At 43.3% G+C, this 27,193-nt stretch overlaps 2 protein-coding genes across 4 annotated transcripts in view; both read left to right on the top strand.

Moving 5' to 3' along the window:
* Window positions 1-908: 908 nt before the first annotated feature.
* LOC139803130 (C-terminal-binding protein 2) lies at window positions 909-12,260 on the top strand. 2 transcript variants are annotated; one of them, XM_071758990.1, is made up of 9 exons: window positions 909-1,073; window positions 1,681-1,835; window positions 1,928-2,072; window positions 4,491-4,697; window positions 5,315-5,529; window positions 6,311-6,441; window positions 6,628-6,755; window positions 7,312-7,432; window positions 12,071-12,260. In XM_071758990.1, the coding sequence occupies exons 1-9, from the start codon at window positions 1,025-1,027 to the stop codon at window positions 12,144-12,146; spliced, it is 1,227 nt and encodes a 408-aa protein (XP_071615091.1). In that variant the 5' UTR covers window positions 909-1,024; the 3' UTR covers window positions 12,147-12,260. The 2 variants fall into 2 exon arrangements, with proteins under 2 accessions (XP_071615091.1, XP_071615090.1); XM_071758989.1 differs by lacking the exon at window positions 12,071-12,260 and adding an exon at window positions 8,454-11,941.
* Window positions 12,261-12,787: 527 nt separating this feature from the next.
* The window catches only part of KDM3B (lysine demethylase 3B), a 40,839-nt gene continuing 26,433 nt past the window's right edge, over window positions 12,788-27,193 (top strand). The window contains exons 1-6 of one of the 2 annotated variants that reach the window (XM_071758987.1): window positions 12,788-13,081; window positions 24,345-24,512; window positions 24,859-24,972; window positions 25,456-25,561; window positions 26,070-26,194; window positions 26,713-26,781. In XM_071758987.1, coding sequence (XP_071615088.1) covers window positions 12,911-13,081; window positions 24,345-24,512; window positions 24,859-24,972; window positions 25,456-25,561; window positions 26,070-26,194; window positions 26,713-26,781 — 753 coding nt within the window. In that variant the 5' untranslated portion in view covers window positions 12,788-12,910. Of the gene's footprint in view, window positions 13,082-19,655; window positions 19,788-24,344; window positions 24,513-24,858; window positions 24,973-25,455; window positions 25,562-26,069; window positions 26,195-26,712; window positions 26,782-27,193 lie in introns of those variants that run through there. The other variant, XM_071758986.1, reaches the window with a different exon arrangement.

Here is a 27,193-nt window from a genome sequence, read left to right as displayed (position 1 = left end):
AGGGGCTCAGCCCAGCGGTGCGGAAGCCTTACGGCTGGAGCCGGGGAGGCGGTGCGGATCCTTCCCGGGGGTGGGGCTGAGGCAGCGGGAGGCGGGCAAAAACGCGGCGGCTGCGGAGCGGCCGGTGTTCTCCGCAGGCTCAGAGGGGTCCCATAGGGGGCGGGCAGGCAGGCAGGCAGGCACCTGGGAGAGCACGGGCAGCCGGCGGGGAGCAGCGAGGAGTCTCGGGCCCTCCGCGCCCGAATGCGGGAGGGGAGAGCACCATCCCCGCCCGGCCGCCCCCCTGGCTGTCCTGTGGGTTCTGAGCTGTTGTAAGAGCCAGAGGTTCCCAGGGGAGCACAACCGTGGTTCTACTGCTGTTTTGGTGGGTTTTTGGTTTATTACTGGTTTAAGTAGTTACCAGAACCGAGGCACAGGCAGCCACGCAGCTTCTCCCGCTGCTGTGGCTGTAGGGCTACCGTGGATTGAACATCGCCGTGACCGGTCTCTCCGGTACCCGGCGTTCTCAACAGCTCTCTCCCCGCCCAGCATTCGCCACCCCGCAGCTGCCGGAGAGCGGGCAGAGACGCCGCTGCCGAGCGGCCTTAGCCGGACTGACGGCTGCAGCCGACCTACTGCGCGCTGCCCGGGGCCCTGAGGAGGTGGGCGGCTCCACCACAGGCCATGGCGCCGGCTCCTGTCCCACAGGCACTCGGTGCTCCCGTAGGACCCGGACGACCCGGCCCCGGGGATGGCCGAGGAGAAGCAGCGCCGGGCAGCCCACGGGAGGACCCGGAGACGCCTGAGCTCCGGGATGCTCCGCACCGCGTGGCCTTGTTGGGCACTCGCGCGCGCGGACCGGAACCGGAAGCACTGTGCGCCCTCGGCCTGCGGGGTCCTGGCGGCGGCGGGGCCCAGAGGCGCTTCCGCTTCCTGCCGGCGCCCGGCGGCCTCACCAACCGCGGCGGCCTGAGCCCCCGCACCGCCCTGTGCCCCCGCACCGCCCTGTCCCCCCGCGGCGCCCGGCGGCGGCGCGGCGCGGCCCATGGACCGTCACAAAGTGAAGCGCCAGCGGCTGGACCGGATCTGCGAAGGTGAGGCGGGGCGGGCGCCCCACGACAGCAGCGGCGGCGCCGCGTGGGGCCGCGCCCGGCAGCGGCCCAGTGCCCCAGCGGCGGGGACCGGTGCCGGCCGCTGCCGAGCCGAGGGGCCCGGCCGGCAGCTTGCCTGGGCCCTGCCCGCCGGCTGCGGGGATTCCGGCACCTCGATCTATGGAAAGAGCGAACTTCCAGGAGTCCCCAAGTCATTGCAGGTTCTTCAGCTCGCTTAAGGAGGAAATAGACTTGATGTCCTGCCACACTGAGGGGGGAGAGTAACCCAGGTTAATGGGGAATGGGCCTGAGGTGGCTTTATAACCAGTCTGAGGAGCCTGGAGTAAGATGGCCTGCTGCTGAGCAGACCACCTCCTGCTATCTCATTCTTGATAAAACATTATTTGTTTTTATTCATGTAGTGGTGACAGAGGTCTGGGGTTGTTTTTTTTTTCTCACTTCACTTCCCTGTGTTTGTTTCCAATTTGTTTCTTTTGCTTTGACTAATCCCATCCTAAATACTACAGAACTGGTGACTTGTTGGACTAGCGAATGAAGGTTGTAGAATTCTTGTCCTTTGTGTAATTTCTCCTGCTGATTTTCTTAACAGGCATACGGCCTCCTATTGTGAATGGCCCAATGCCAGCACGGCCACTGGTTGCACTCCTGGATGGACGAGATTGCACTGTGGAGATGCCCATCTTGAAGGATGTTGCTACCGTGGCATTTTGTGATGCTCAGTCAACTCAGGAAATCCATGAAAAGGTGGGCTAGAAAATGCACAAGCATTTGGGCTCAGGGCTCTGCCTCTTGGAGTAACCAAAGCAGAGATTCATTTGGACTGGTTTTTGTTGTAGGTGCTGAATGAGGCAGTAGGGGCTCTGATGTATCACACCATCACCCTTTCTCGTCAGGATCTGGAGAAATTCAAAGCCCTCAGGGTCATTGTGCGTATTGGCAGTGGCTATGACAATGTTGACATCAAATCAGCTGCAGAATTAGGTATGATGACATCAATAGAGCTCTGTTGTGATCAGTACCCAATGTCAAGTGGAGGACTGCATGTGTTTTTCTGTTTTATAGCTGAGTGCGTTTACAACCTTTTCTGTAAAAGATTTGGAGTTGCTCATTGTCAGGCATCTTAAGGAAGCTGACCAATATCAGAGCTGGTAGGTGGTCTGAAGGATTCTCAGTCATCAGATTGCTGTGCTGTAGAGGCTTTTGTTTGGGGTTCAAAAACCCCTATATGGTGTCTAGATAACTTCTGGTGAAGCAGCTTTGGGTGGTCTGTGGGAGAAGAGTTGAGCATAATGATGTCTGGAAGCAGCCTGCAAATAGTGGTGCAGGATGAACTCACTGAAAATGCTCGATTAGTGAGTTTTCCTATTAATTTATTATATGCAGGCATGTGTTGATTCAGCACTTTTATCATACATCCTGTTAGAGCCCATGGCATGTGAAAAGTCTCTGGATCAGGTGGCAAAAGCTGCTATTCAATAAACATGTGGCAGTGAGGCCATTGGACCTTGTAGTCTCCCAGAGGAGGTAGATCATTGCAGTACCTTGCCCCTTCTGTTATAGATTTGTGTCAGTGATTTGAAACCTTTCTTCATGTAATGCAGATCAGATTAACATACAATTTAAATAGGCATTAAAGTTGCCAGATCTTTAAGAACAGATTAATTCCACATAAATGGAGACTGCATGTTTGCCTAGTGCTTGAATTAGGTCTAAAACATCTTCTCATCTGAATGATTAAACTGAATAGACTCAAGAGTTCCTGGCAAGGTCTTTGGCTCTCATCCAGCCATTTAATTTTTGGGATGAATTCGGGACCTTAGGGTTTTCTGCTTAAAGTCACCATCCATCTCTTTGATTCGCTCGGGAGTCAAAGCTTTCCCTTTCCCCCTATTTGACACACATTAACCCAAAGAGAAATGGGTCAAAGTTCTTCCACCGTCAGAATGCTGCTTGCCTCTTTTGCTTTGGACTGGTAGTATGATGACCCTTATGCATGGCCAGATTTGCTTTTTCATGGACAATTAATGATTATTTTCATGCTTAGCCAGGCCCTCTAATTCATTCTGAAAAAAGACTGCTGTTCCTTCTGTGTTTTGAATCTTCGAATCAGACCAAAGGGCTGTTTTGTGTGTTTGTGTTTTCTTACCTTTAGGCATGAGATTGCTATAACACAAATCTGTGTCTCTGTAAGAGATGAATGCACGTGGCTTACCTGAACTTGAATGAGATAGTAACCAGTGAGATTAAAAGAAGTTACATGTCCCTGTTTTCCCTCCTCCTGTCTTCTGAGTCATCTGTGTGGCTTTATGGCTTTGTTGAAAAGGATTTCATAGGAAAAAAGAATTGGATATCTGGGACTGTGTGTAGACATTGCTCTCCTAGTTCTTTTTGAGAGAGCATGATGTGAGTTTAGTCAAATGTCTGCTTGTAAAGGGATTACAAAACAGTGATGCATTGCTGAATTTTATGTGTCTTCAGCCATTGCCTAGATTTTATTCCTAATTTTTAAATAGGTGGTGGGCTCTGGAGGAGGGAGTTTCCTTGGTTTTGGCGCGTGGCTAGTGGTTACATTTGGGAAGAGACCATTTCTTTCATCTGGTTAATTTTATTTCTCATCTGTTTTGTAGAATGAGGAGCACTAGCAGGAAGTGCTATGTTGCCAGCCCCCCACCCTTCTTTTTTTTTTTTTTTTTATAGACTGCTCAGGAATTACCAGATTTTGCTACAAGTTGCTTTCCCTTTACTGACAGTAATTTTTGCTTCTGGGACTTTAACTCTGTTTGCATCAGTAACCTATCTGACTCTTCTAGCCATGGGTTTTATGGTTCCTTGTGGTCGCATGTTATTCTACAGTGGGAGTGTTATGTGTTATTATTTTGAAGTGTAACTTAAGTTGGATTTAGAGAGGCTGCTGTGGCTTCCCTCTACATTTAGTGAGTTAGTTACTTATTGTTGCTGGGGGAGAAGCTGGTGCTTGCTGTGAGCATCTGGACTGAGAAGCATGAAAGAGTTCGACCATCTGTCTTATTCTTCTACAGTCTGCCAGTTAATCTGTCAGGAGAATCTCTGGAATGAGTGCATCTTTTTGGATGCAGATCTTCTAAAATAGTTTCCTGAGTCATTTGTATGATCCAGGTTTCTCATTTCAGTTTGTTTTTTTTTCTGGTGAGTGCATCAAGCAAATAGATATTTTTAAGGAAGAAATGGTATTTCCTTGGGGTTAAAAAGCTGGCTGGCCACATCTATGTTGTTGTAGAATGATCTGCTGAAATAAATCCTGTGTTTTTTGGTAGAAGTTCTGGAGCACTAAATTATCTTTCAGCATTTATGCCTGAAGAGCTGCATGTTTGTTTAGCATGGCAATGCTAAAAGTCTTCCATGACCTCTGTGGCTTTGTAGGCATTGCAGTTTGCAACATCCCTTCCTCTTCAGTAGAGGAGACTGCTGACTCCACTCTCTGCCACATCTTGAACCTCTATCGCCGTGTTACTTGGCTACATCAGGCCATGCGGGAAGGGAACCGAGCCTCCAGTGTAGAGCAGATCCGAGAGGTGGCTGGAGGCGCTGTGCGTATCCGTGGGGAGACTTTGGGCATCATTGGGCTAGGTAAGTGATGGGGATTGTTAGACTGGAAAGAACTGTGAGAGGTTTTGGGAACCTAAAAGTCACAGACTGAAAAAAGTGATAATTTTATGGCTGTTCATTGTGAAACACAGTTGATTCATAAGGAATGCTAGTGCCCTATTTTGTGATGCCGGATATCTTCAAGAATTGGATGTATATCATGGGACTGGGGAATTTTTTTCCATATTCAAATGTCTAGAAGAATTGGAACATTCAGACAGCTCTTCTTGGTGACTGTTTCCCTGTGTACTAGTCTTCGTATCAGTAACAAAGCCACCTGAAGGCTACCAAATCCTTCTCTAAGTTCTTGTAACCAGATATTACTGCCTCTGACTCAGGGTCCAGATTTGGTATGAAAACCAGACTTCCTTACAAGCTAAGGTCTTGCTACTGCATGGGGAAGGACTAAAATTAGCCACATGGGATCAACACTGAATAACCTCCTCTGGATCCCTATGGCAATCATAGGGGTTTCCAGGGCTGCAGTACCCTGGGCCCTGGCAGTAAACTCCAGCATAGGCTCCCAGTCTACCCCAGTATCTTGTTTTTTAAAGTTTGTTTTACCTTTCCTTGATGATTGTGGGTTTTCTTTTGTGAAGGCCGAGTTGGACAGGCAGTGGCTCTGCGAGCCAAGTCCTTTGGCTTCAACGTGATTTTCTATGACCCCTATCTGCCGGATGGAGTGGAGCGATCCTTGGGTTTACAACGAGTAGGAACCCTGCAGGATCTACTAATGCACAGCGATTGCATCACATTGCACTGCAGCCTGAATGAACATAACCATCACCTCATCAATGACTTCACTATTAAACAGGTGCAGCAGGAGCTTGATTTCCCCCACAGAGCACTGTGGAAATGAATGCAAACAGAAACTGCTGCTTTCACAGAGGCTGAGAGCGTGTGAATCCTGCTGCCTCTGCCATGTGCCTCCTGCTGCTTTGGAGGCTGGGAGTGTGTGGATCTGGGTGCCTGTGCTTTGTGCTGTATAGAATTTTATTTTAAGAGGAGAACAGGATTGGCTCTTTTTGCCAAGTAGTTCCATTTATAACAAATGTTTTAGGTGATTCGGTAATTTCAAATTACCTTTAAAATGCATAATTGACTGTGCTGGTTAGAGTCAGATGTGGTGTGGCTGTGACTGTGTAAGTTTCTTTACACAGTTCTGCCAAAGCCTCTCTACCCAAGCCCACTGCAAAGTCAGTCTCGGGCTTTGCTCTGATAGTCTATGAATGCTTTTCAGTGCTTTTATGAGAGGCATCTGGACGTTGTAGTCCAGTTTTGTATAGCTGGATATTTTATTCATGTCCTCTTTCTTTTTTAATGTAGTAGGATGAATGTGGAGTGCAGAATTTGAGAGTTCCACTTTTGCCATTCTTGTCTTGTGGTTTTGTTTGTTCATTTTTAAAGCAAATTTCTCAAGCATTGCTTGCAGGCATTTCCCCTGTGGTTAGCTTTGCAGTGAGAGCACTCCTAGTTCGTCCAGGCCTCATCTAATCACTGCAGGCTCCTGCTCATTTCCAGTAGACTTCACAAGATTCACTTAGCTTCCATGAAAAGTCTTACTCTGAAACCACTTAATATTTTTCTTCTTCCAGATGCGCCAGGGCTGCTTCCTAGTGAACACAGCCCGGGGAGGGCTGGTAGATGAGAAAGCCTTAGCACAAGCCTTGAAAGAGGGGAGAATCAGAGGAACAGCACTGGACGTGCACGAGTCCGAGCCTTTCAGGTAATGTTTTACCTGCTTGCCTGCTGCTATCCTGTGACTCGCCTATGCTGGATGAGTCTTTCATGGGTTTTTGTTACCTGAGTGACAGCGATACCTGAGATGACAGAATAGGTTATCACTTCTGCAGAGAAACCACTTTTTTTTTTTTTTTTTTTTTTTTCCCCCCCTTCCCTCCCTCCCTCCCAGCTTTGCTCAGGGGCCCTTAAAAGATGCACCTAATGTGATCTGCACCCCTCACACTGCCTGGTACAGTGAGCAGGCTTCCATTGAATCCCGAGAAGATGCAGCTAAGGAGATCCGCAGAGCTATTACAGGTAATGAAGAACACTGTGTGCTCTGCAGCTGCTGCTGAATTAGTATTCTTTTGTTAGTTCACTGCAAGGATTGTGTTGATTGTTCTGAAAACTTAGTGACTGGTTTCTGGACCCAGAGTGCAAGGTGATAATTGTCTCTTTGCCTTCTGAGAATTTTGTAACTAATGCTGAAGTGGCACTTTCCCTCCCTGGAGAAGCCTTGTACGTAGCACATCTTCCAAATCCTTTGCAATAATTCCTTTAACAGTTACACCGTGCACCTTTTTTCTGTTGTATGTAAAGTACGTATTGTGGCTTGGGGAAGGCTAGGCTTGGCAATTGCAGTTTGTTGCCAATAGTTTCCACAAGAGCACACAAGTGGGAAAGGAGGATCAGTTTCTTGTCTTTACTTTAGAGACCAGTTGTTCAGAGGAGTCTCCCTGGCCCAGTGTTGGCATGTGGAGGCAGATGGAAAAGGTGTTGTGCGTTTCCTTTCTAATTTCCTCTGTAAATGCTTCAGCGAATGAGCCCTTCCTTCTTGTGTCTGGGCTTTTTGTCATTCTTGGCACTTTTGCAGGTCACATACCTGATGCTTTGAGGAACTGTGTTAATAAGGAGTACTTGATGCTAGCAGCTCAGTGGTCCAGTATTGATCCTGCAACTGTCCACCCAGAACTCAACGGAGCTGCAGCTTACAGGTGAGATATGTAGGTTGTCCAAGATGCTGCTTCCAAGCATGTCTTCCTACTGAAGACATCCCTCTTTGGGTTTGAGAACTGCTTGTGCCTGCAAGCCCATGTGTTTCAGTTGCTGTATAGTCTGTATATGAACTCTCCAGAAACTTAACAGCAGCACTTGCACTTACTTGGCCATATGTAGTTCTAGCTACATACTGACTACTTTTTCCAAATCCTTGCAAGACAGCCCAAGAGATATCTTAGCATGAGAAAACCTGTTCGGTGCCTGAAAAGAGATCTGGACCTTAACATGTAGAAGTTGTGCATATCATTAGGGCTGTCTAAACAAAGCATAGTTCTTACCTGTAGCTGAAATACCAGCTATTAAAGAGACGTTGTCCAATGGATTTGGGCAATGGCCTAAATAGGCTGTATTTCAGCTTGTCTGTTAAAGACCTGCCAGGTGATTGTGCTTTTCTGCCTTCTGCTTTTCTACCATCTGTAAAATAGGAAATATATTCTCTTCCCTTCCCTGAGAGATCTACAGAGGTTCAAATATATTTCTTGAGAAGGCACAGGGGTGAAGAGAGGAAGTAATGGAGGAATGGCTCATTAGCAATTCATGAGTATCCCTCTCCCATTTGTCATCTTACGTCTAGCTGTTTTCTTAGTTCAGCTCCTTGTTCTTAGAGTCCAGTGAAGTATAACTGGCAGCTTGTACTCCTCCTGATGATGGGAATTCCCTGCCCTTCAGGGTACCTTCACACAGTGCCTCACGCTGTTTTCCAGGGGAGATAAATTCTGTACCTGTTTCCCAAATGCTTAGGATGTGACCTAATACTGTCTCTGCCTGAGAACAGGTGTCCTTTGGTATTAAGATATAACTGCTACTCTTCATCTTTGGAGCTATTCTCTGTGTTCTGTCTCAGCATTTCTGTTAGAAAGAAGGATTTGTATTCAGCAGGGGCCTGAGGGCACAGCTCCTTTCCCCTTGCCTAATTCTGCTGGACAAGCGTGTAATTTTTGTTTCTGTTGGTTTCAGGTTTCCTCCAGGAGTAGTGGGAGTAGCCACCCCTGGGCTACCAGAACCACCGGTAGTGGAAGGGATTGTAGCTCACGGGATCCCTTCTGTTTCTCATTCTGCACCGCGTACCCCTTCCCCAGGAGAGACGAGCAAACTGGATGCAGACAGAGAGATTCCTGCTGACCAATAGCAGCATCTTTCTCTCCCCTCCTCTGGCAGCAGAAACAAAGTAGGAGGGTATCTTGTCCTAGGACCTTCTTTAACACCCTACAGAGACTGTTTCCTGTTCATACCGGACAGGAGAATGCATTTCATTACTGGCAAACTTTAGCTCTTGCCTTTATTTTGTACCCCTTTAGTTTTAATCTGTCAATGAATCTTTCTCCTTCTCTGGGGCAGGGCAGCAGTGACCTTGCCTTCCTTTGGAAATACTTGGTTTAACCAATGATTTTTCCCATATGTCTGCCTCAGTTGTCTGTGACAGGGAACTGTCTTTGTGCACTTGAAAACAGAAGGGGAGCTGCCTGATCAGGGATCACCCTCAGTGTTCCTAACGTGAGACTTCAGTGCACACTTTCCACTTGTGACTTGTAGCTTAAGTTTCGTTTGGCTGAACCTCTCTAAGTGTAGCCATGAAGAATATTAGAAAAATTCTACTGAATTGGAGTTGTGACTATTGTCTTTATTATGCCCTTGGTAGACTGCAGCCTAGGCTCAGCTCTGTGTGTTATTTCACTTGTTTTAATTAAGGTTTCCTGTGAGAAAAGACATGATGCAGGCGTTGCTAGTTCTTGAGCATAGAAAGTTTTGGCTATGCAGTACTAGGCCTGAAGTGAAAAGTGACAGTCTCAAAGCCAGCCTTGTAAATAATTTGGACGGGATTAAAGTGTCATCAAATGCGTTCTGGCAGCCACCATGTTTGTGAGGCTTCAGAATAGTTCACCCTGACATCTGTGTAACTCACGGAAGGAGAGAGAGTGCCAAAATGGGAAAAACTTGAATTGGCAGACAGCAGGTTGCTGTAACTTGCAGCTGCAGGTTCCTCACACACATGTACCTCGCAGTCTAATGGCAGTGTTTACCCACAAGGTATTTATCGTGTTAGAATCTAAGCTGTGCTACAGATTTTTTCTTTTTTTTGGGTAACAGCATCACCTAGAAGTAACCTACCAGTGCTTTTGACACTTGTCTCTGTGCTGATGGAGAAGGCAGCTTTTAGTGGTTGACCAAATTACTCTACACTGGCTCTACTAGCAGGTACTCCATCTCCAGTAGTGGGCAGGACAATGCAGTGTTTTTTTTACAAGAATAAGCTTTGTGATACTAAAGGAGAAAGAACACACTGACCTTGTCAGCTGATGCTCTTAAGTCATTTCCCAAATGATTGAATATGAATCACTTCTTTTGAGGGGTATGAGTCTTTGGCCAAACAGGTTCCATAGGAGAAGATTTTCTTTACTTTCCACTCTTGCTTTATTTTCATCTTGTTACTTTAGTTATAGCCTTTCCATACAAAAAGTGTAACAATTCTTGACTGATTTTTTCACGTGTGAGTATACTACAGAGTAGGTGCTATATGGGAGGCGTACCCTGTGTGTGGGTTTGTCTGCCTCCCATCATTCTTCCCTCTGTTATGTGTCTGTGACTGGAAGCTGAACAGTTGGGAAAAGACTGGAAGTACACCTTGATGTGTGGACGAAATCCTCTGTTTAGGCTGCTTACAGTTTGGGAAGCTGAGGAAGGCTTCTAGAATTAGTAAGTTTTCAGACTTTTCCTGCTTTAAAATTCTCTCTCCAATACTGCCTTTATGTAATGGCATACTACTGACAGAGTGATTTATTCCTTTCTCCTTCACATCCCCACTCCTCCCCAGCAATTCCAGAGAGGAAAATAGACAAGGAGTAAACTTCAGGTGTTTTCTTACAGATTTTACACTTTAACTCTGTAGCATTAGTGAGATTATTTTAGTTCTCTAGTGCGGAGTATCTTTTTTTGATAAGGTATTTGTCTCTGTGAAGGTTCTTGGCTTCTGTGTTTTCATGGATGATGCTGATTATACTTTAAATTCATATACCTCCTTGGCTGCTCAGGTTTAGCAGATCAGACTAGGACTGGTGATAGGCATGAGTTACAGGGAAACTTATCTGAACAAAAGCCTGGAGCTCTTTGATTCCAGCTGTACGTAAAATAATCAGCAGCAGTTCCCTCAGTTCTCTCATCTCTAGGAAATCTAAATTTTACAAGCTACTAGCTCAGGAAGCTGTTCTGACAGGCAGACAGGGAAATTTTTCAGGAACTGAGAGCTCATTTTCTGTGTTACCTACCACATTAGGGAAGCAGTCTGACAGTAACTTCTTTTTCCTTATTTGCTGCTGAAGACTCCTGCCCTGCTTAGAGGTTCCGGTCTGAGAACTCATTTTGTGGTAAGGGGCTTCTAGCTTTGTGCTTTGTGAATACAGAGAATCAGAGTACCTTGACCTTGTCTCTTCTAGAACACAATGCAAGATAAATTTATTTTTTTAAAAATGCAGCAATTTTTAAACATTGTTAACTGCAAGTATCTCTATAGACCAGTCAAATAGCTGAGCAGAGGAAGATGTCATCTGGGGGGCACTTGACTTTCCCCATTCTTATTTTTGGTGCCTAGATGTACTGGTGACTAGTAAGTGTAGGAATTAATTGATGATGTAAGAAATACTCTGGTATGGGTACTGAGGAGGCAAAGCTGACAGCACTGATGGTGGCTCTGTTCTAGCCAACACTGTCTAGGCTGGTGACTGGATATGAAGGCAATTTTCCCCTTGATTGAAGGCACAGCCAAAAATGTCAAGGTAAAAATAAACAGAACCCTTATGACCTCAAGGAAGGGCTCTCTTTGTGCTTACAGGATTACTCTGCTCATATGCCACTGGTACCTCTGCTTACAGACTGAACCTATTATAACCAGATGAAGGCTTTTCTGAACAGACAGCACAAAGAAAAATGTACCAGTACTCAAGTACGCTGTGGTGTTCCCCATCCCTGAGTGCCAAGTCCTTTTTTAGTTCTCTCCTGGTGATACACTGATTTTCAGCTCCCCTTCCCAAACTTAGTGCAGTATACAGAAGTGGAAGGATTTTAAAATTTTTTTTCTCTTTTATTTTTAAATGCCTTCCTTCAGAACTAGTGCAGAGCTTTAATCCCAAAGAACAGAACTCTCCCAGGGTGAGGTGGGAATGCCCTGGCTGCACTAAATCTGCTTACAGGAGGTGCTCACACTGTCCCAAGGTACATTCTGTTTGTCAGGGTCTCTGCTGCTGACCAGCTTTTTTATAGAGGACTCAGAGTTTCAGAAATATATTTTTGTAGACAATGACTAAACTGTGAAACATTGAAATAAAGCATGTAAGCAAAAACTTACAGCACTGTCCTCTGTACAGATGTTTTTCTCACTTCAGTTCTCTCCTGACTCGTTAGGAAATGTTTGATTACTTCTTGGATATATTTTAATAAAGTTCTCCAAAGAACATGGCTGCTGTCTATGGAAGGGGTGGCCTTAGATAAAGTTCTGAAAGGGAAGGTTGAAAACCTGTGTAGGTAAGTGTCTGCATCACTTCTGCTTTTCTCAAATGAGTTAAGTTGGTTCTTCCACACAGTCACTCCTTGGATCAGCTGCTCTGGCAAAGGACTTTCTTTGTATTCCGGAACACTGACCATATCTCAAGGCTGTGAAGGATGCAGACTGGAGAAGCAACCACCTTCTGTGGTTAAGGGACAGCTCTGGATGGAGCCTGGTGTTTATGTAAGTGGCTTGTCACAAATTAAATCGTGATAGCTGGTTTTGCAGCCCTTTAAATGTGTAATTTAAATATGCATGTGTAAACAACAGTAGCTATCTTCACCCTTTTAAAAGGGTACTGGAAATTAATGCAGAAAAAAAGCCCACGAAATCTTAATCACCTCCGAAATGAATGTCTCTTCAAAATCTGCTTCGAAAAGCACAGCGCCTGGACGGGTGAGGCACTGCTGCTACTCGGGGGCCAGCAGCATTTACTCACGCCAGCCCGAAGCATTCAAACCCGCAACTCGGATCGCACATCTCAGGCTGTTTCTGTGCTGGGTTTTGTGTGCGTTTACCTCGGAATTTGGGGAAAACCTCCGTGATTCCTCTCACAACTTCAGATTTTGACCGTGGCGTTAGCGACAGGCCCTGCCGCGGCTCTGTCCCTCCCGGCGGTCGCTGCGGCTCCCCCCCCGCGGGCTCTAGGCCCTCCAGGCCCCGGCTGTGGTACCGGTGCCGGTCCTGAGGCCGAGTGCGCGGAGGATTGTGGGGGGAGGAAAGGGGGGGGGAGGCCTTGTGTCGCGGTGCATGCCGGGATCGGGGCGGGCGGTGCTCGGAGGCCCAGCGCGGGGCAGTCCCTTCCTCGGTGTCTCGGGGCGGCGGCGGCGAACGGAGGGGTCGGGCCGGCGGCGGAGGAGGCTTCTGCCCGTCGGGGATGGCGGACGCGGCGGCCTCTCCCGTGGGGAAGCGGCTCCTGCTGCTGCTGGCGGCGGGGCCGGGCGAGGGCGAGGCGGTGGGGCCGGAGCCGGGGCCTGCGCTGCCCTCCCGGGCCTGGCGGAGCGGCACGGTGCGGGCCATGAGCGGAGCCGTGCCCCAGGACCTGGCGGTGAGGCCCCGGTGGCGGCGGGGGGGCTGTGGCGACGGGGAGCCGCGGGCGGCGACTCCACGGGTTGGGCCGCCCGCATGGGCCGCAGCCTACCGGGCCGGGCCGGGGTGTGCGGGGCGGGCGAGGGGCTGGGGCCGCCTTCCCGGCGGGGTCGCGGGGTTACCGGGCCGGAGCCTTGCGCCCGCTTGGACCGCGATGCCTGCCGCTCTCCGCCGGGCCGGCCGGGCCGTGCTCCGGGCCGAGGAGCGGCGGGCCCGGCCTGCAGGCAGCGCGGCGGCGGAGCGGCCCGGGCCGTCTGCCGGGCGGGGGTCCTTGCGGGGCCAAGAGGGTCCGGCAGCATCAGGTTGCGGTGTTTGGAAGTGTGTCAGATGTGAAGCAAACGCGCCTGGGGTGTTTCTGCTCTCTGATGCTGATAGGTCTGTGTGCAACAGCTGAGATTTGGGTTTGTTGTTTTTGTTTTGTTTTCCCCGGGAAGGTGTTGGGTGTTCTTGGTCAGCCTAAGCGATGGTCCTTGTTTGAAGGCACCATTTTGAAGAAGGAATTATCGATTTTTTTTCTTAGATTTTGGTGTTAACGGTAGGAATCTGTGCTTCGTTTAACACGTTTAAGCAGTCTTTAGCATTTTGGTTTATTTCTTGTATAGCTCAGTGAGATGCTCAGTTGCAGATCTTAAAAAGAGCCCTTAAAGATATCTGCTGCTTCCCTTTGCATGCACCAGTTTTGCAGGTATTTGCTGTAAGGGATGGCCTGCTTTGGAGAACTGATGGCACACCTGTGAGTACTGTGGCTCTTAAAATGACCCATGTTAGGGAAAAAAAAGGTTCTGTGCTTCTGAAGACTTTTTAGTAGTTCTCTTTGTGATTAGCTTTTAAAAATTTTGTTGTTAGAGGAAGTTCTTTGAGCTTCTTTTGTGCAGTTCCAACTTTGAGAAGTTTCCTTGACTTTCTGCATTGATGCTGCTTGCTTTGGCCTTATTTTAGAACGCAATTAAAATTATAAGTAGGAAGTAGTGTGCTGGGTTTAGCTTTGCAGCCCAGGTGGCCTGGCTTCCACCCTGTGTCTGCTGTTGAGAGCTGTGGTGATGCTCTCTAGCTGCTCCCTTATTTGTTTAAGGAGGAGGGGAAAAATGCAGAAAGGGGATCTTCGAAGGGAAAGTGGGTTAGTGTTTGAGACACCATCTGAAACATGAAAATGTCGTTTGGACTAACTAAGACCTGGTCTGCAGAGCAACTCTTCTAGGAGAGTGCATTTGACATGTGCATCATCACTGCTCTTGAACTGTGGAATCACCCATCCCAAATATGAGTGTGTTGTAATGGATTTTTGCTGTGTTATTGCTATTTCGGTGGAAGGAGTGGTGGAATGTTGCCTTTTTTTCTTTGGTGAATGCCTGTCCACTCACTTATTTCCTGGTTACTCATTGCTATCCAACCCTGTGACACCTGTTAGATTACTCTGACAAAGTAAAAATCAACTCTGCTTGATCGAATGGGAAGAATAGTATTTTTGGAGTGTATGAATTCATTACCTTTGTTCAATGCTGCAATTCCCACCCCAGTTCCTTTCATCAATAACCTTCCACATGCAGTTTCAGTATATTCTTCAAATCTGTACAAGAACTCTTAAATGTGAGCTGTGTCAAATACTCAAGGCAGGTTTTTCAGAGTTCTGTAATGCAGAATGTTTGGTGTTGCCTTGGAACCTTCCATGCATAATGAACACTGCTTTGACAGGGATAACAATGTCTTATCAGAAAAATTAAGTCATCCTTTTTATATTCATTCTGACAGCAGAAGTGACAAGTTGGCACCAAGCAGTCAACCATGTATCAGGAAATTCTCATCTAAGGTAAAGTTAGAATGTGGACTAGGTCTGAAAAAGGCTAGGAAAAAATTCCGTTCCTAGTTCTGTGCTTTCTGGTGGTGGCCCATAAGGATGGTTTCATGTACTAGCCTGTTTTCTAACACTAGGCTTTTAGAAATACAGAATTGCACTCAAAGATCTATACCTTTTAAGGCAGAAAACTCTACAATAGACAAGAATTATAGAACTTAAAGCATTTCAGAAAGCAGCTGTAATAGCTGTTTGGTTTTTTTTAAATTTTAATATTGGAATTTTAGGAAGCTATTACATTTTCTGGTGGGGTAAAGCCTCTGAAAAGGTTTTTTTGTTTTTTCCCTTGTATAAATTCAATTATAGAGAGTACCTCTTAAATATTCTTTCTTTGATAAAATGTGGAATAATATGATTACTGTTGGCCCACAAATATATAAGGGTAAATCCTAATTGTTTGTCTTCAGAGCACCTACAAGAAATCTTGAGGAAAAACTCAGAAACCAGCTTTGCCTTTTCTAACCAGAAACAGATCTTACCCTTCTTCTCAAAGTGTCTGTTAGGACAGAATTTTGGAAGAATACTGGGCTGGATGCATGTTGATAAGACCAATAGGCATATCTTTAACGCTTCTTGTTGTAAAAGAGATGTTTAAGAACAAACTGGATATTGAGCACGCTTTCAAATAAACTTCTAATTGCTTTGCAAGTGGAATACAGTTCTTCAAAGGCAAGCTGACTGGAAAAGCACTGGAGGTGGATTTTCTTGGTTGGATAGTGTGGACATAGTACACACAAGCCTTGCTTTTCACCAAATAAAATGCCATAAGCTGGGAATGTAGAAACCATATGTTCATGGTCACTTCATGTAGCTGAATTTTTAGTTATGGTTATGAAAAGCAGCAGACTTGGTTAGAGCTGTGCAAATAAAGTTTAGCAGGTTAAATACTGGTACATATAAACATAATTCTGGTACCTGTCTTGACACATTTGTTGGTGTATTTTTCTCTAAGGCAATTGTATGTGTCACACTTGAAATAAAAACAAAAGACTGAATGATGCATTAGTAATGGCAGTAGTCCAGCATTGTAACAGGTAGGGTTTTTGAGATACAGTTTGGCAGATGGGAGTACGTTTTCCCATTCAAACAGTTGCAGAAAATCAGGTTTCTGTAATACCCATACTAAGATGTTTTCTCAGTTTTCAATGGAGATACTGGGAGTTTGAAAGTTTTGTTTGTGCTTCTAGGTGTGCCTGCAGTGCAGCTGGGGAGTTTTGTCTTGAGTTATTACTGTGTTACATCTCTGCTTTGGAGGCAGTTCATATCCTAAACATTCTGCCTGAAAGAGGTAGACCAGTCTTTTTTTTAACATGTAACCACTTCAAGAAATCTGTTATGTAGTTTTAAATTCCCAAGGTACAAGGCTTTTTTTTTTTTTCTGTAGAAAACTGTTCTGCATGGAGCATGTATGTATGTATTTGGTGGGCAAGTTGTTTGTGTTAAGTAGCTAAGATGTTTTCTTTGTTCTGCACTTCAGTTAATTACTTGATTGTTAATTAGATTTACCATTCTTTTCTTCCTTCAAGGCATATCTTGTGATTGTTCGCATCTCTGGTATTTTTCCATGTGCATATTTTGACTCTGTGCTGCCATCACGGGCTTGAGGTTTTACAGAGCTCTCACTTTTTCGATCAACTTGCAAGCTGATGGTGGCTTCAAAATTATTTCTGTATAGCCACATCAGTTTCCTACGGATGCGTTTGGAAAGTTTGTGTATAATTTTTGTGTTTGGTTGCTTTTTAACACCATACATCCTAACATCATAAAATACCTTTACTCTTACAGTGAATTCTCTTGATAGTGTGCTCTCTAAGTAGTTATAATGCTTCAAGGTTCTACTGTTGGTTACATAACCAAAACAAAATGCAGTTTTCCTGCCACATACTTATTGTCCTGAGGTTGCTGTGCTTGTGACTCCAGTCACTTGTGCAATTCTTTATGCTTTTCCTGTGAAGTTGTTGGTGTCCGCATCTAATAATTAGTTCTACCTCCTTTTGATAAAGTCCTCTGTTTTATCAAGGCACCCAACTTTTCAATCAGTGATAGACTTGTTCTCTTTTGTAGTTTCTGAGTGTGTTCTGTTTTGAAACTCTTCTTACTACCTTTCCTGTAGATGGAAAAATCTTATTACTTTGGTATTGTCATTGATTTACTGATCCTCTTCTTCTGACGTAGTGATACTTGGTAGTGACTGTCTTGTCGCCAGCGCTTGCTGTTGAAAGTCTCTTCTTAGTATATAACATACACTAGATGGTGGTGCTCCATTTGCAAAACACAGAAAGGTGGGAAGGTTTTCTTGTATAGTCCACTTTTCTTTGCAGGGTTTTCATGCTTAGCAGATGTGTTGCCATTGTTATGCATTTCCTCCAAAAAGCCTTGGCTTTGTGATGTTCACCTTGTTCATTTTGACACTAATAACTGTATTCAGAGATGACTTTCAGTTGTCAGAGTTGCTTAGCATGCTGAATGACATGGAGGTGGATGATTCCTGGGACAGGCTGACAGTTTCTTGGATATTCTTCTAAAGAAAGCATAATTTCCTTACTTAAGAAGGAGCTTTGGTTTCTTGTTTTCCGATTGCTGCGAATGTAGCATTAAGCTCTAGGTTAAAGCTTACTTTTGAGACTGGATTTCTTTTTTACTGCAGAGGTATGATCTATCATCGAATAATCTAAAATAATTTTTTTTCTGTTATATAATCTATAAAACCCAGCAAAAATTAGAAGTGCTACTATTTTATCACCAGTGTTTTTTTCAAGGAAGATGCCAGACTTTATTAAGCGAAAGTATTGATTGTGATGCAGTAATAATTCTATGCCTCCCGTGCTTACTATTTAAAAACTTTTATTTTTCATCGTCCTTTTACCATTCTTCTTAGACTTTAGTAAATCCCAGCCTTCATTTTCAGTCCAGTGCCATGTAGCGCTTTTGATTCTGACATTCAGGTTAGATACTGTAGGAGAAAGTCCTCCATATCATCCGTAAGTTATGTAGTTAAGACTACTTTTCACTTTTAACTCCTTCTATTTATTGCCTTGTTTTGTTTTGGTTTTTTCCTACAGATTCCTCCCCAGCCCTCACCTGAAACTTATTCTAGTATTTGGCACTCTGGGGGGTGATGAAAGAGTTCTTAGTGTACAGAATGGGCTGGTGGTGCTTCAGAAGGTCTTGCTGTCTCTGGCTGTGCAGCAAGGTCTCTGATGGCAGGAAGTTTCTGTAGGAATGCAAAAACTTTCTGAAATAAAGCTTCTCTTAAAAAGCAGAGCATGGTGATTAACATATGTGGCTCTGCTTGGTGTAAAATACAGCACAATTACCGGATTGATTTCAAAGTGTGACGGATGTTACATGACTGGCTTGGGATACAGCTTGCATTAAGTGCTGCTGTGTGTACCGTGTATGGTGCTGCAGTTTTTGGTTCAGGTGGTTTGATAGACTCACCTTGGCCATGTGGCCAAGGGGCTACAAGGTTTCTATTGGATCCCAAATTTGACTTGGATAGGTTATCCAAGTAAGATGCCTGGGATAGTAATTCTTTTTTTGTTTCTGTAAACCCTAACTGTCCAAATCAGCCTATATCTAGAGGTGTTTAGCTGCTTGACACAAAGTTGTGAGTCCTACTGGAAATAGTAGAAAAAAGCAGTGCAGCATGTAGGAGAGGTAATGGTCCAGTCCTGCTCTTCATGTTTTAGAAAAAAAATTGTTGATGAAGACTTCATTGGAAGAGTTTGGTCTGATGTTATTAGTAAGTCAATAGAGTAGCTAGCTCTTTAGTAGAAAAGTAATAGCACTTTCTATCTCTTGTGCGTGATGCTTCATTGGATCCTTAAGCAAACAGCATGGAGAAAGACTGCAGGAAACTAAAAATTCCTTGTGTGTGCCTTGTTTCCAGGCCACAGGTTCCCTAAATGTTCCCACCGCATACGGTGGAGTCAAGTGGGTTGCTTTTCCAAGGCAAAACAATAGGACTGTGTAGTGACATTGGTGAGGCAGTGTCCTGGCATTGTCAGTAACAGCAAGCTGCTGGAGTATGATTTTATCTTCATATAAGCTGATAAAAAGGTTTTTAACCAATCTAAACTCCTGAAACACATTAAGTATATGAACTACAAAGAACTCCAGCATTTTCTCAAAATGCCCTTTTGAAAATAATATCTTAAAGATACTTTGTGTACAGAATTATAAATACACGTATTTGATACTTGCGGTGTGTCAGGAGAATAAAGCTCTCTACTACTTGAAGTAGTTTAAAACTATTATTTGAGAATCAGTTACAGTAAACCACCTAGTGTGCCTAGTGAAGCATGATTACTGAAGTGGAAGGTAGAAGTTTTCTAAGCATTGGTTCGTACACATCTTTGTTTCATGTAATGGATTCCAAACAATTAGAATGCAATGATCGCATTAGAAAACTGTTAGAAAAATACTGTAGTTTAATTTTTTGGATCTCATTTAATGGTGGTACTAGCTGCATGAGATCTTGGATGTGTGTTCCAAGTTGAAACCTCAGTATCTACCTTCTCTTCTTTCTTCTCTAATGTGTTGATAATGTAGTTCTTTCTGCATCATGAGTAAAAGACCATGAACCTACTTGTCACCCAGTTTTTCTTGGTAGTCTGCAACAGATTCCTGCCAGTGCCTCCTTTCTGGGCATAAGTACTATTATTCCAATTTACAGATGGGGAAACTCAGCCAGTGAGACCAAATGGCTTGACCAAGGTCATGCAGGAAGCCTCTGATGAAGCAGGGAATTGAACCTGGGTCTCTGGCTACTCTCTAGCAACTGATGGACCATCCTTCCTTTCAAAACTAGGTAAAATTTAAGACCATTTTAAGGGATATTTTTTAACTTGGATTTTTTGCCATCTTCTGCTTTTTCTAATCTATAAACCCCTAGAATGTAAAGTTCTTATGTTTTTCACAGATGGCATCTACATTAGATCTTTGTAAAAATTCTAATGCAATAAGCTACAGTATTTTTTCTATTATAAATTATGTTTAGAGCCTGTGTGTCGTGTGATGAAAAAGGCCAGTGTATCTGTCTTATTCATGGTATGGTCTTTCTATTGTTGATGCTTTTAAAGTGTAACTGATGTTGGGAAACTTTAGGATAAATTCCATTTGAACCAGAGTAGCTTCTTATATTGTATTAAGGTGTGAATGTTAGAATGTGTCTTCTGGAGAAAAAAAAATGCTTCAGCCTGTCCTTGTATATAAAATAATAAAAAAATAAGCAGAGCAAGAGCTCTGCTTCCTATTGTCACTTTCTATTGTGACATGAAAAAAAAGGAAGGGGGATGTGGAGAATTACAGGTGTGTCTGCACCCTCTGTTTTTTGTATTGGAAAAAAACCTGGTTTTTTAGATTAAAAAAAAAATTGAAAAATTATTGTTTGCGATAGGTACTTGCTAAGGGAAGTGTTTCTCCGTTTAGGAGAACTTGGGAAATCCTGAAGGTGCATTTTTTTCTAAATAGCATCATTGTTTATGTGGCACAGGCATATCTGCCTGTAATTGCATATCTTATCGCCATCATCAATACTGCCGTTCAAGAGCATTTGTATTAACAAGGTACCACTGCTATTCTTATCATTGGCCTGTCTAAATGGGTAGTGAGCAGGGAGAAGGGTGAACAGAAGGTATTTATACTATGTGTGACCCTATGAATTGTAGGGCTATTGATATTTTTGAGAGGATAATTTTTTTCTGAAAAGCCAGGGCTTTAGCATACGAATGTTTCCCTCATGACTCAGAGCTGCATAATTGCCCAATTAAGATTAGAGAAAACCCAGGAAACTTGCAGTTACAATGCAGCGACTTTGCTTAACGCTTTTTTGGAGTTTTTCAGCAGTAGAATATTTTTGTTTTCCACTTTAAATTTCAAAAGTATATGTGTTTACTCACTTTCTAGTCTGTCTGATCTGCCTATCCTTTCCTTCCTTGATTTAGGCATCTCTTTCAGGGGTTCGCTTAGTGGTTTTCCTCATAGACCCTAAGCATAGGGGCTTAGGACATCAGCTGGTGAATATGCAGTACTTGCTGTCTGTAGTAACACAGAATGGTATATGCACAAATATTTGGTGTGCTCTGCAAGTCAGTTTCTGCTTCCTGCACATACAGTGCACAAAATGATTTCTGTTGCAGAATCTAGAAACCAAAACAATATGAACATAGCTGTCTATATTGAGGCTTTCATGCTTTTCCTTGCTTTTGTTTGTGGGCCAGGGGAGAGTGCTGATAGTATAATGTATGGTGTTGCCTGGATATGGAACAGCTACCCTGTGTATCTGTGTAGACTGTGGGTATTGACTTAGAATTAGTAACACTTTTTAAAATGGTTTTAAGTCAGAGTTTGGCAGGGCTCCATGGTTATGTTGATTATACAATGATGGAAGAAAACTGAACATTGAAAGTGAAGTGTGTAAAACAATCATGCCATGACTTCTCTGAGATGATCTTAATATGAAAGAGTTGTAAGAGTTTTCTCTCTGTTTGACCCAGTTCCTGGGCCTGGTGATTTATAAAGGAACACGCTAAGGTCTGTTTTCTAAGTGATGGAATAGAACAGTTCAGTTGTAAAGAACCTATGATGGTCATCTAGTCAAACTGTTTGACTACTTCAGAGCAACCAGAAGTTGCAGCAGGTATTAATATCACTGTCCAAATGGCTTTTGAACACTGACAGGCCATTGGCCACCTCTCCTGGAAGCCTGTTCCAGTGTTTTATTGTCCTTTTGGTAAAGAAATGTTTCCTAATGTAAAGTCTGAACCTCCCTTCATGCAGCTTTGAGCCATTCCCAGGTGTCCTGTCCTTGGATCCCAGGGAGAAGAGATCAGCACCTCCCATTCCACATCCCCTCCCTGGGAAGCTACAGAGAGCCATGAGGTCACCCCCTCAGCCTCCTTCTCTATCAAGTAGAAAAACTCAGAGTCCTCAGCTGCTCCTCAGAGGACATGCCTTCCAGCCCTTCACCAGCTTGGGTGCCCTCCTCTGGAGGTGTCCAGGGACCTTCACATCCTTCTAAAATGGCGGGGCCTGGAACTGCACAAAGTGCTTGAGGTGAGGTGGGACAGTCTCCTCTCTTAACCAGCTGGTTGTCCTGTGTTTGATGCCCCCAGAATGTGGTTTTCTCTCTGGGATGCCAGGGCACACTTCTGGAGCCAGCTTCTGGCCAGCATCTCCAGGTCCCTTTCTGTGGTGCTACTCTCCAGCCACTCCTTTCACATTTTATACTTGTGTTGGGCATTACTTCTTCCCAGGGGAAGAATCTGGCATTTGTTTGTGTTACGTTTCTTGTCACCAATGATTGCCCAGTGCTCCAGTCTGCCTCAATCCTTCTGCAAAGTTGCTTGTCCCCTGAGAGAGTCATGAGCACCTGCCAGTTTGGTATCATCAGCAAACGTGGGATAGTATCTAAAGCATTGCTAAAGTCTAGGAAAACTACATCCACTACTTTTCCTTCATTGACTAGGTGGGTGACCATGTCATAAAAGGAGATAAAATTAGTTAAACAGGGTTTCCCCTTTGGGGACCCATGTTGACTGTGCCTTATGAGTGCTTTGTCCTTTAAATGTCTTGCGTGAGTTTCCTGATTTCTCCAGGTACTGAGGTTAGGCTAACAGCTCTGTAGTTCTCTTAGCCTGAAAATGGACTAACATTGTCTAGCTTCCTGTCAGCAGGGGCCTCCCCAGCCTCCCAAGACTTTTGGTACATGATTGAGGGGGGCTCTGCTGTAACATCTACTAGGATGGTATAGATGACATTGCTACAGCTTTGTATATGATGGGTACACAGTGTTTGTCAGAATATTTAGTAATCCTCTTAAACAAATGTGAAACATCCATCTTGAAGTTCATCACAGGCTATTTCTGGTAAGTTTTGGTTGTATTTTTTTTTTAAACAAGGAAATGTGTTAAATTTGCTACTAAAAGTACAGCTGCTCCACTCCATCAATTTATTATGGTTCATAAAATGTGAGGTGTCTTAATAGGTTAAGAATGGAAAACATTCTTACAGTCTTACTTCATGTGTGTCACAGGGTAAATTCAATTGTTTCTATGCTAAGTAATAAATTAAAAATTAACCTAATAGTTATCCTTATTTATTTGTTACAGAGTGATAAGCTGCATCTTATTGCTTGTTTGAATGTCTGCCTTTAGTGATCCTTGGCAACTACTTTAAGGAGATGTGCTAGTAAAAAGTCCTGTCTGCGTAATTACTTATAAAACCTCCCCTCCTTTTCATCAAATTCTTAAATATTTTGCATAAAGGCATATATTCCAATGTCAGCATTATTTAAGAATTTCTTATTGTCAGCCTCGCTTCATGTCACAATTCTACAGCCAAAGCAGCTCATGTTAATATTAAGAAAGGTACAGACCCAGTGTAAAGGCATTCAGTTCAATTTCCACTATATTGCTGAAATTTGTTGAAATAAGGATATCTTAAATGATCCAATTGTCTTTCTCTGCAGGACATCTTAAACAGTAGTGAAGTTCGAGAATTTGTAAGAAAAGTTGCTTCACATTCTCCCCCTCTCCCCTTGAAGTTTGAGCTTTTGAGTATAGGAGGCAGGAGTGGGGAAGAGAACTGATTGGTCTCTAATACCCCTTTTAGGAAGGGCTACTGTTAAATCACAGAGGTGTCTGTCCAGCTTAAAGTGTTTCTTAACTGATTAGGAATTTTTTGTTGTTCATCTGACATATTTGATTAAATTTGTATAGCGTATAAGTTTTGTAGAGAAAAGATTGGAATGTGACTTTGTTTTATCGTTCATAGAACTAGTTGTTAGGATGTAGAATGATGCTTGTGTTTCTGTTCTTAGCATTCATGCCATGTGATTTGATATGGCTTTAATGTTTGTCCTTTTTGACAGAAGAGATAGAGGATGGTATCTCAGAATAGTGATTCAGAAGGGTAGTGTGGTCACAAAACTTGTGATTTGGAGTGATATAGAGTCAATTAGCCATACTGAAGCAGGCCGTTTGTTGAAGTGCCGAGTAGAGTGTCTACATTCTAAAAAATACTCCTGGCAAAGAGGCTTGCACTGGGTCATAAGTTGTATTTTGGAATGAACAATTTTCACAATTTTAATTTTGTATGGGGAAATGCAGCATTTGGAGCCATTGAAGTATGTTTGGGGATAAATTATTTTTTGTAGGTTAGTACTTGCTGTGAATTTGATTAATTTTTCTTTTGTAATGTCTGATAGCTATGTAGATGTGATGCTCCTAGTATTATCATTATAATACCTTGATTTTTCTGACTATAGCTGCTGTCTCCTTATCCATAGGGTTTGTATGAATCTATTTTTTCTATTCAGTGTCTGAAAAAAAGCTGAAATGCCTTCTGATTTATTGTTTTAAATCAGATCTTTGTGGAATTTGATGGCTGTAACTGGAAGCAACATGCCTGGGTGAAGGTCCATGCTGAAGAGGTTATAGTGTTGTTGCTGGAAGGATCATTGGTTTGGGCACCTCGAAATGATCCAGTTATGCTTCAGGGGACTCTAGTCTCACTGGCACAGTGGCCTGCACTGGTGAGTATTTGGCCAAAGGGTCTCGTATCCTCAGAGGTTTGCATCAACTGTACTATGAAATACAACACTTGAATATTGTACAGGGCATCAGTGTGCAGGTACCAGAAATTTCTTGGTGATGGATTTTGAAAAACTGATAGATAGGAAAGCAGTAAACTGCAAGAATTATTGGCTTAGACAAATTGAGTAATAACGTGCGTTAAAATTCAGGCATTGGATGGTGGAGGTTGAGAAATAAATTTTTTTACTCTTTGTGATACTTAAATAGTATGTGAAGACAACTATTGTTGGCTTGTATGCTTGCTCAGTCACTTCTATAACCTTTGTTTTTTGTTGTTCATCACAGACCTTCACTCCGCTAGTAGATAAGCTGGGTTTAGGCTCTGTGGTCCCTGTGGAGTTTCTTCTGGACAGACATTTATGTTTCCTGTCTGATGCCAGTGGATTACGTTTGTTCCAGGTATTTTAACAGTGTTCAGTTGAAGAGCAAATTTATCTTAGTACTGTGATTGTCAGGTTTTTTTTTTTTTATTTTTTTACTGTTCCATATTCTTGTCTTTTTCCTTTCATTGCCCTGTGATTTGCATTTCTTTCCCCACTTTTCCAAGTGCTTACAGTAACCTTCATCTACATGCAAAAACGTCCTTGTTCCTCTCCATGTCGATCAGCAGACCTAGCTGTCAAGCATCGTGTAGCTGGTAATTTCAATGAAAGTTTTGCAACAGCTTTTGCTTAGCAAGTCTTTTTTTTCCCTCCTGGCATGTTCAGCAATGTTTTCTCCTGATTTTCCCTTTTTCTTTTTTTGTTTGTCAGTCTTTGAGTGCAGTCCAAGAAGAACTGTCCCTTAAAAACTAATGATTCTGATACCTTAAAAGACTATACTTTCATGATCTTGAAGGTCTTTTCCAGCCAAAACAATTCTATGATTCTGTGTTGTTGGCAGATGGGAACAGAGAGTCAAAATCAGATTCTGCAGGAACAGCCTTCACTAAGAGAATCTGTCAATGCATTGCTCAGTGACCAGAAGCTTCAAGAGATATTTAGTAGAGGTGAGAGGTCTTTTCTATCTCAGAGCTACTTTGTTGTGAAACAACTAGACTGTGCTGGAAGGTGTCAAGGAGAATAGTAATAATATCTGTTTGATGTGTCTGGACTGAGTCAGAATGCTGTGACAGTCCCCACTGGATTGATGCTTCGTAATTACTGACACGTGTTAGCAAGCATTTAGGTAGCAAGAAGCCCCCATCTAGTTTGATTCTGTCGAAGGAGTGAGTTTATTTTGATTTTTTTTTTTTCTTGTACACTGACTTGTAAAAACTTGTAAAAAATTAATTTTGTCTCTTCAGTAGTTTTGAGATATAGTAGGGAGGACTTACTAACCTTTTGGCTTATGCAGGTTTTGCAGCAGGAGCACTATCATTTTCATTTCTTTCCACCTTGAAAAATAGCACTTCAAGCCCTAATTATGAGAACAGAATTCTTCTTTTATTGCATGACACTTAACTAGTATTACACAAAGCTTGTCTGGAAAATGTACTCAAAGTACTTCTTTTCCAGGTCCTTACAGTGTCCAAGGCCAAAGAGTTAAGGTTTACCAGCCGGAGGATGAAAATAGCTGGCTTTGTGGTGTTGTGAGCCATCAAGACCCAATAACTCGTCTTATGGAGGTGTCTTTAACTGAGGTAAAAATATAAACGACTTCTTTAGTGTTCCTAAAATATCGTTCCTCAACTTCTCATAGAGAATGACAGCTTCACCAAAACCTGTATACTTGGGTCTTTTTTTGTTTTTTTGTTTTGAAAGAAGAGTAGTTATCCAGGTTGTGGTTTGAAGAATTTTTTAATTATCATGACTTTCCACAATAAATGATGGTACACAGCCCTGTTACATAAAGAAGCTGTAAGAATTTCTCTGGTATATGAAAAAATACCAGAAGTGTTGTTAGAACAAATTTACAAGGAAGCAGTGTCAGGAATCAAATCTGAAAGTTTCTGAAATAGAGAAGGAGTAAAAGAATGGAAGGTAGACTGGAAGGCTGTAGTATTACTAAGAAGTGAGACAGAAAGAAAAGGCAAATGGGAGAGGGACTGTAGGTGCTTGAGGTCTCTTTATGTTGATACTATGTATTCTGAATTAAAAACTAAAAACTAACCTCTTTTCTTCCTCCTCCCTCCTCAACATCACCCTGCATAAAAATTAGAGTGGCGAAATAAAGTCAGTGGATCCTCGACTGATTCATGTGGTGATGGATAACAGTGCTTCAAGTGAGGTACTGCAGCATTTCAGGTCTTGTATATATGGTGTAAAACATCACAAAATTTTCAATAGAAAACATAAAAAACATGGAAACAACTGAAAACTGATGCTATGTTCTCTTTGGGAGTTTGATCGTGTCACTGGAAGAGGAATATTTTTTATACCACTTTGAGAGATGGTCATAGCATTCTTTAAACAATTATGGTTTTATTCAGGCCTCTTCTACTAAGTGCAGCATTCATCTTGGGGGTGGTGTTCAATAAACATGTTTATGCTACATTTTAAAGGGTAGTACTCTGATGAAGCCTGTCTCTATGCTCATTGCTTTTTCTAATGGGATTACTGTGCTTCTTCAGACATTTTCAGGCATTTCTAAAAATTATCATCTGACTCCACTGAAGCATGGTATTTCATTGCTTCAGTTG

The sequence above is a fragment of the Heliangelus exortis genome, chromosome 15 (genome assembly GCF_036169615.1).
Source record: "Heliangelus exortis chromosome 15, bHelExo1.hap1, whole genome shotgun sequence".
Taxonomy (NCBI): Eukaryota; Metazoa; Chordata; class Aves; order Apodiformes; family Trochilidae; genus Heliangelus; species Heliangelus exortis.
The sequence above is the reverse complement of the archived record's forward strand: the minus strand, read 5'-3'. Positions and strand labels throughout refer to the sequence as shown.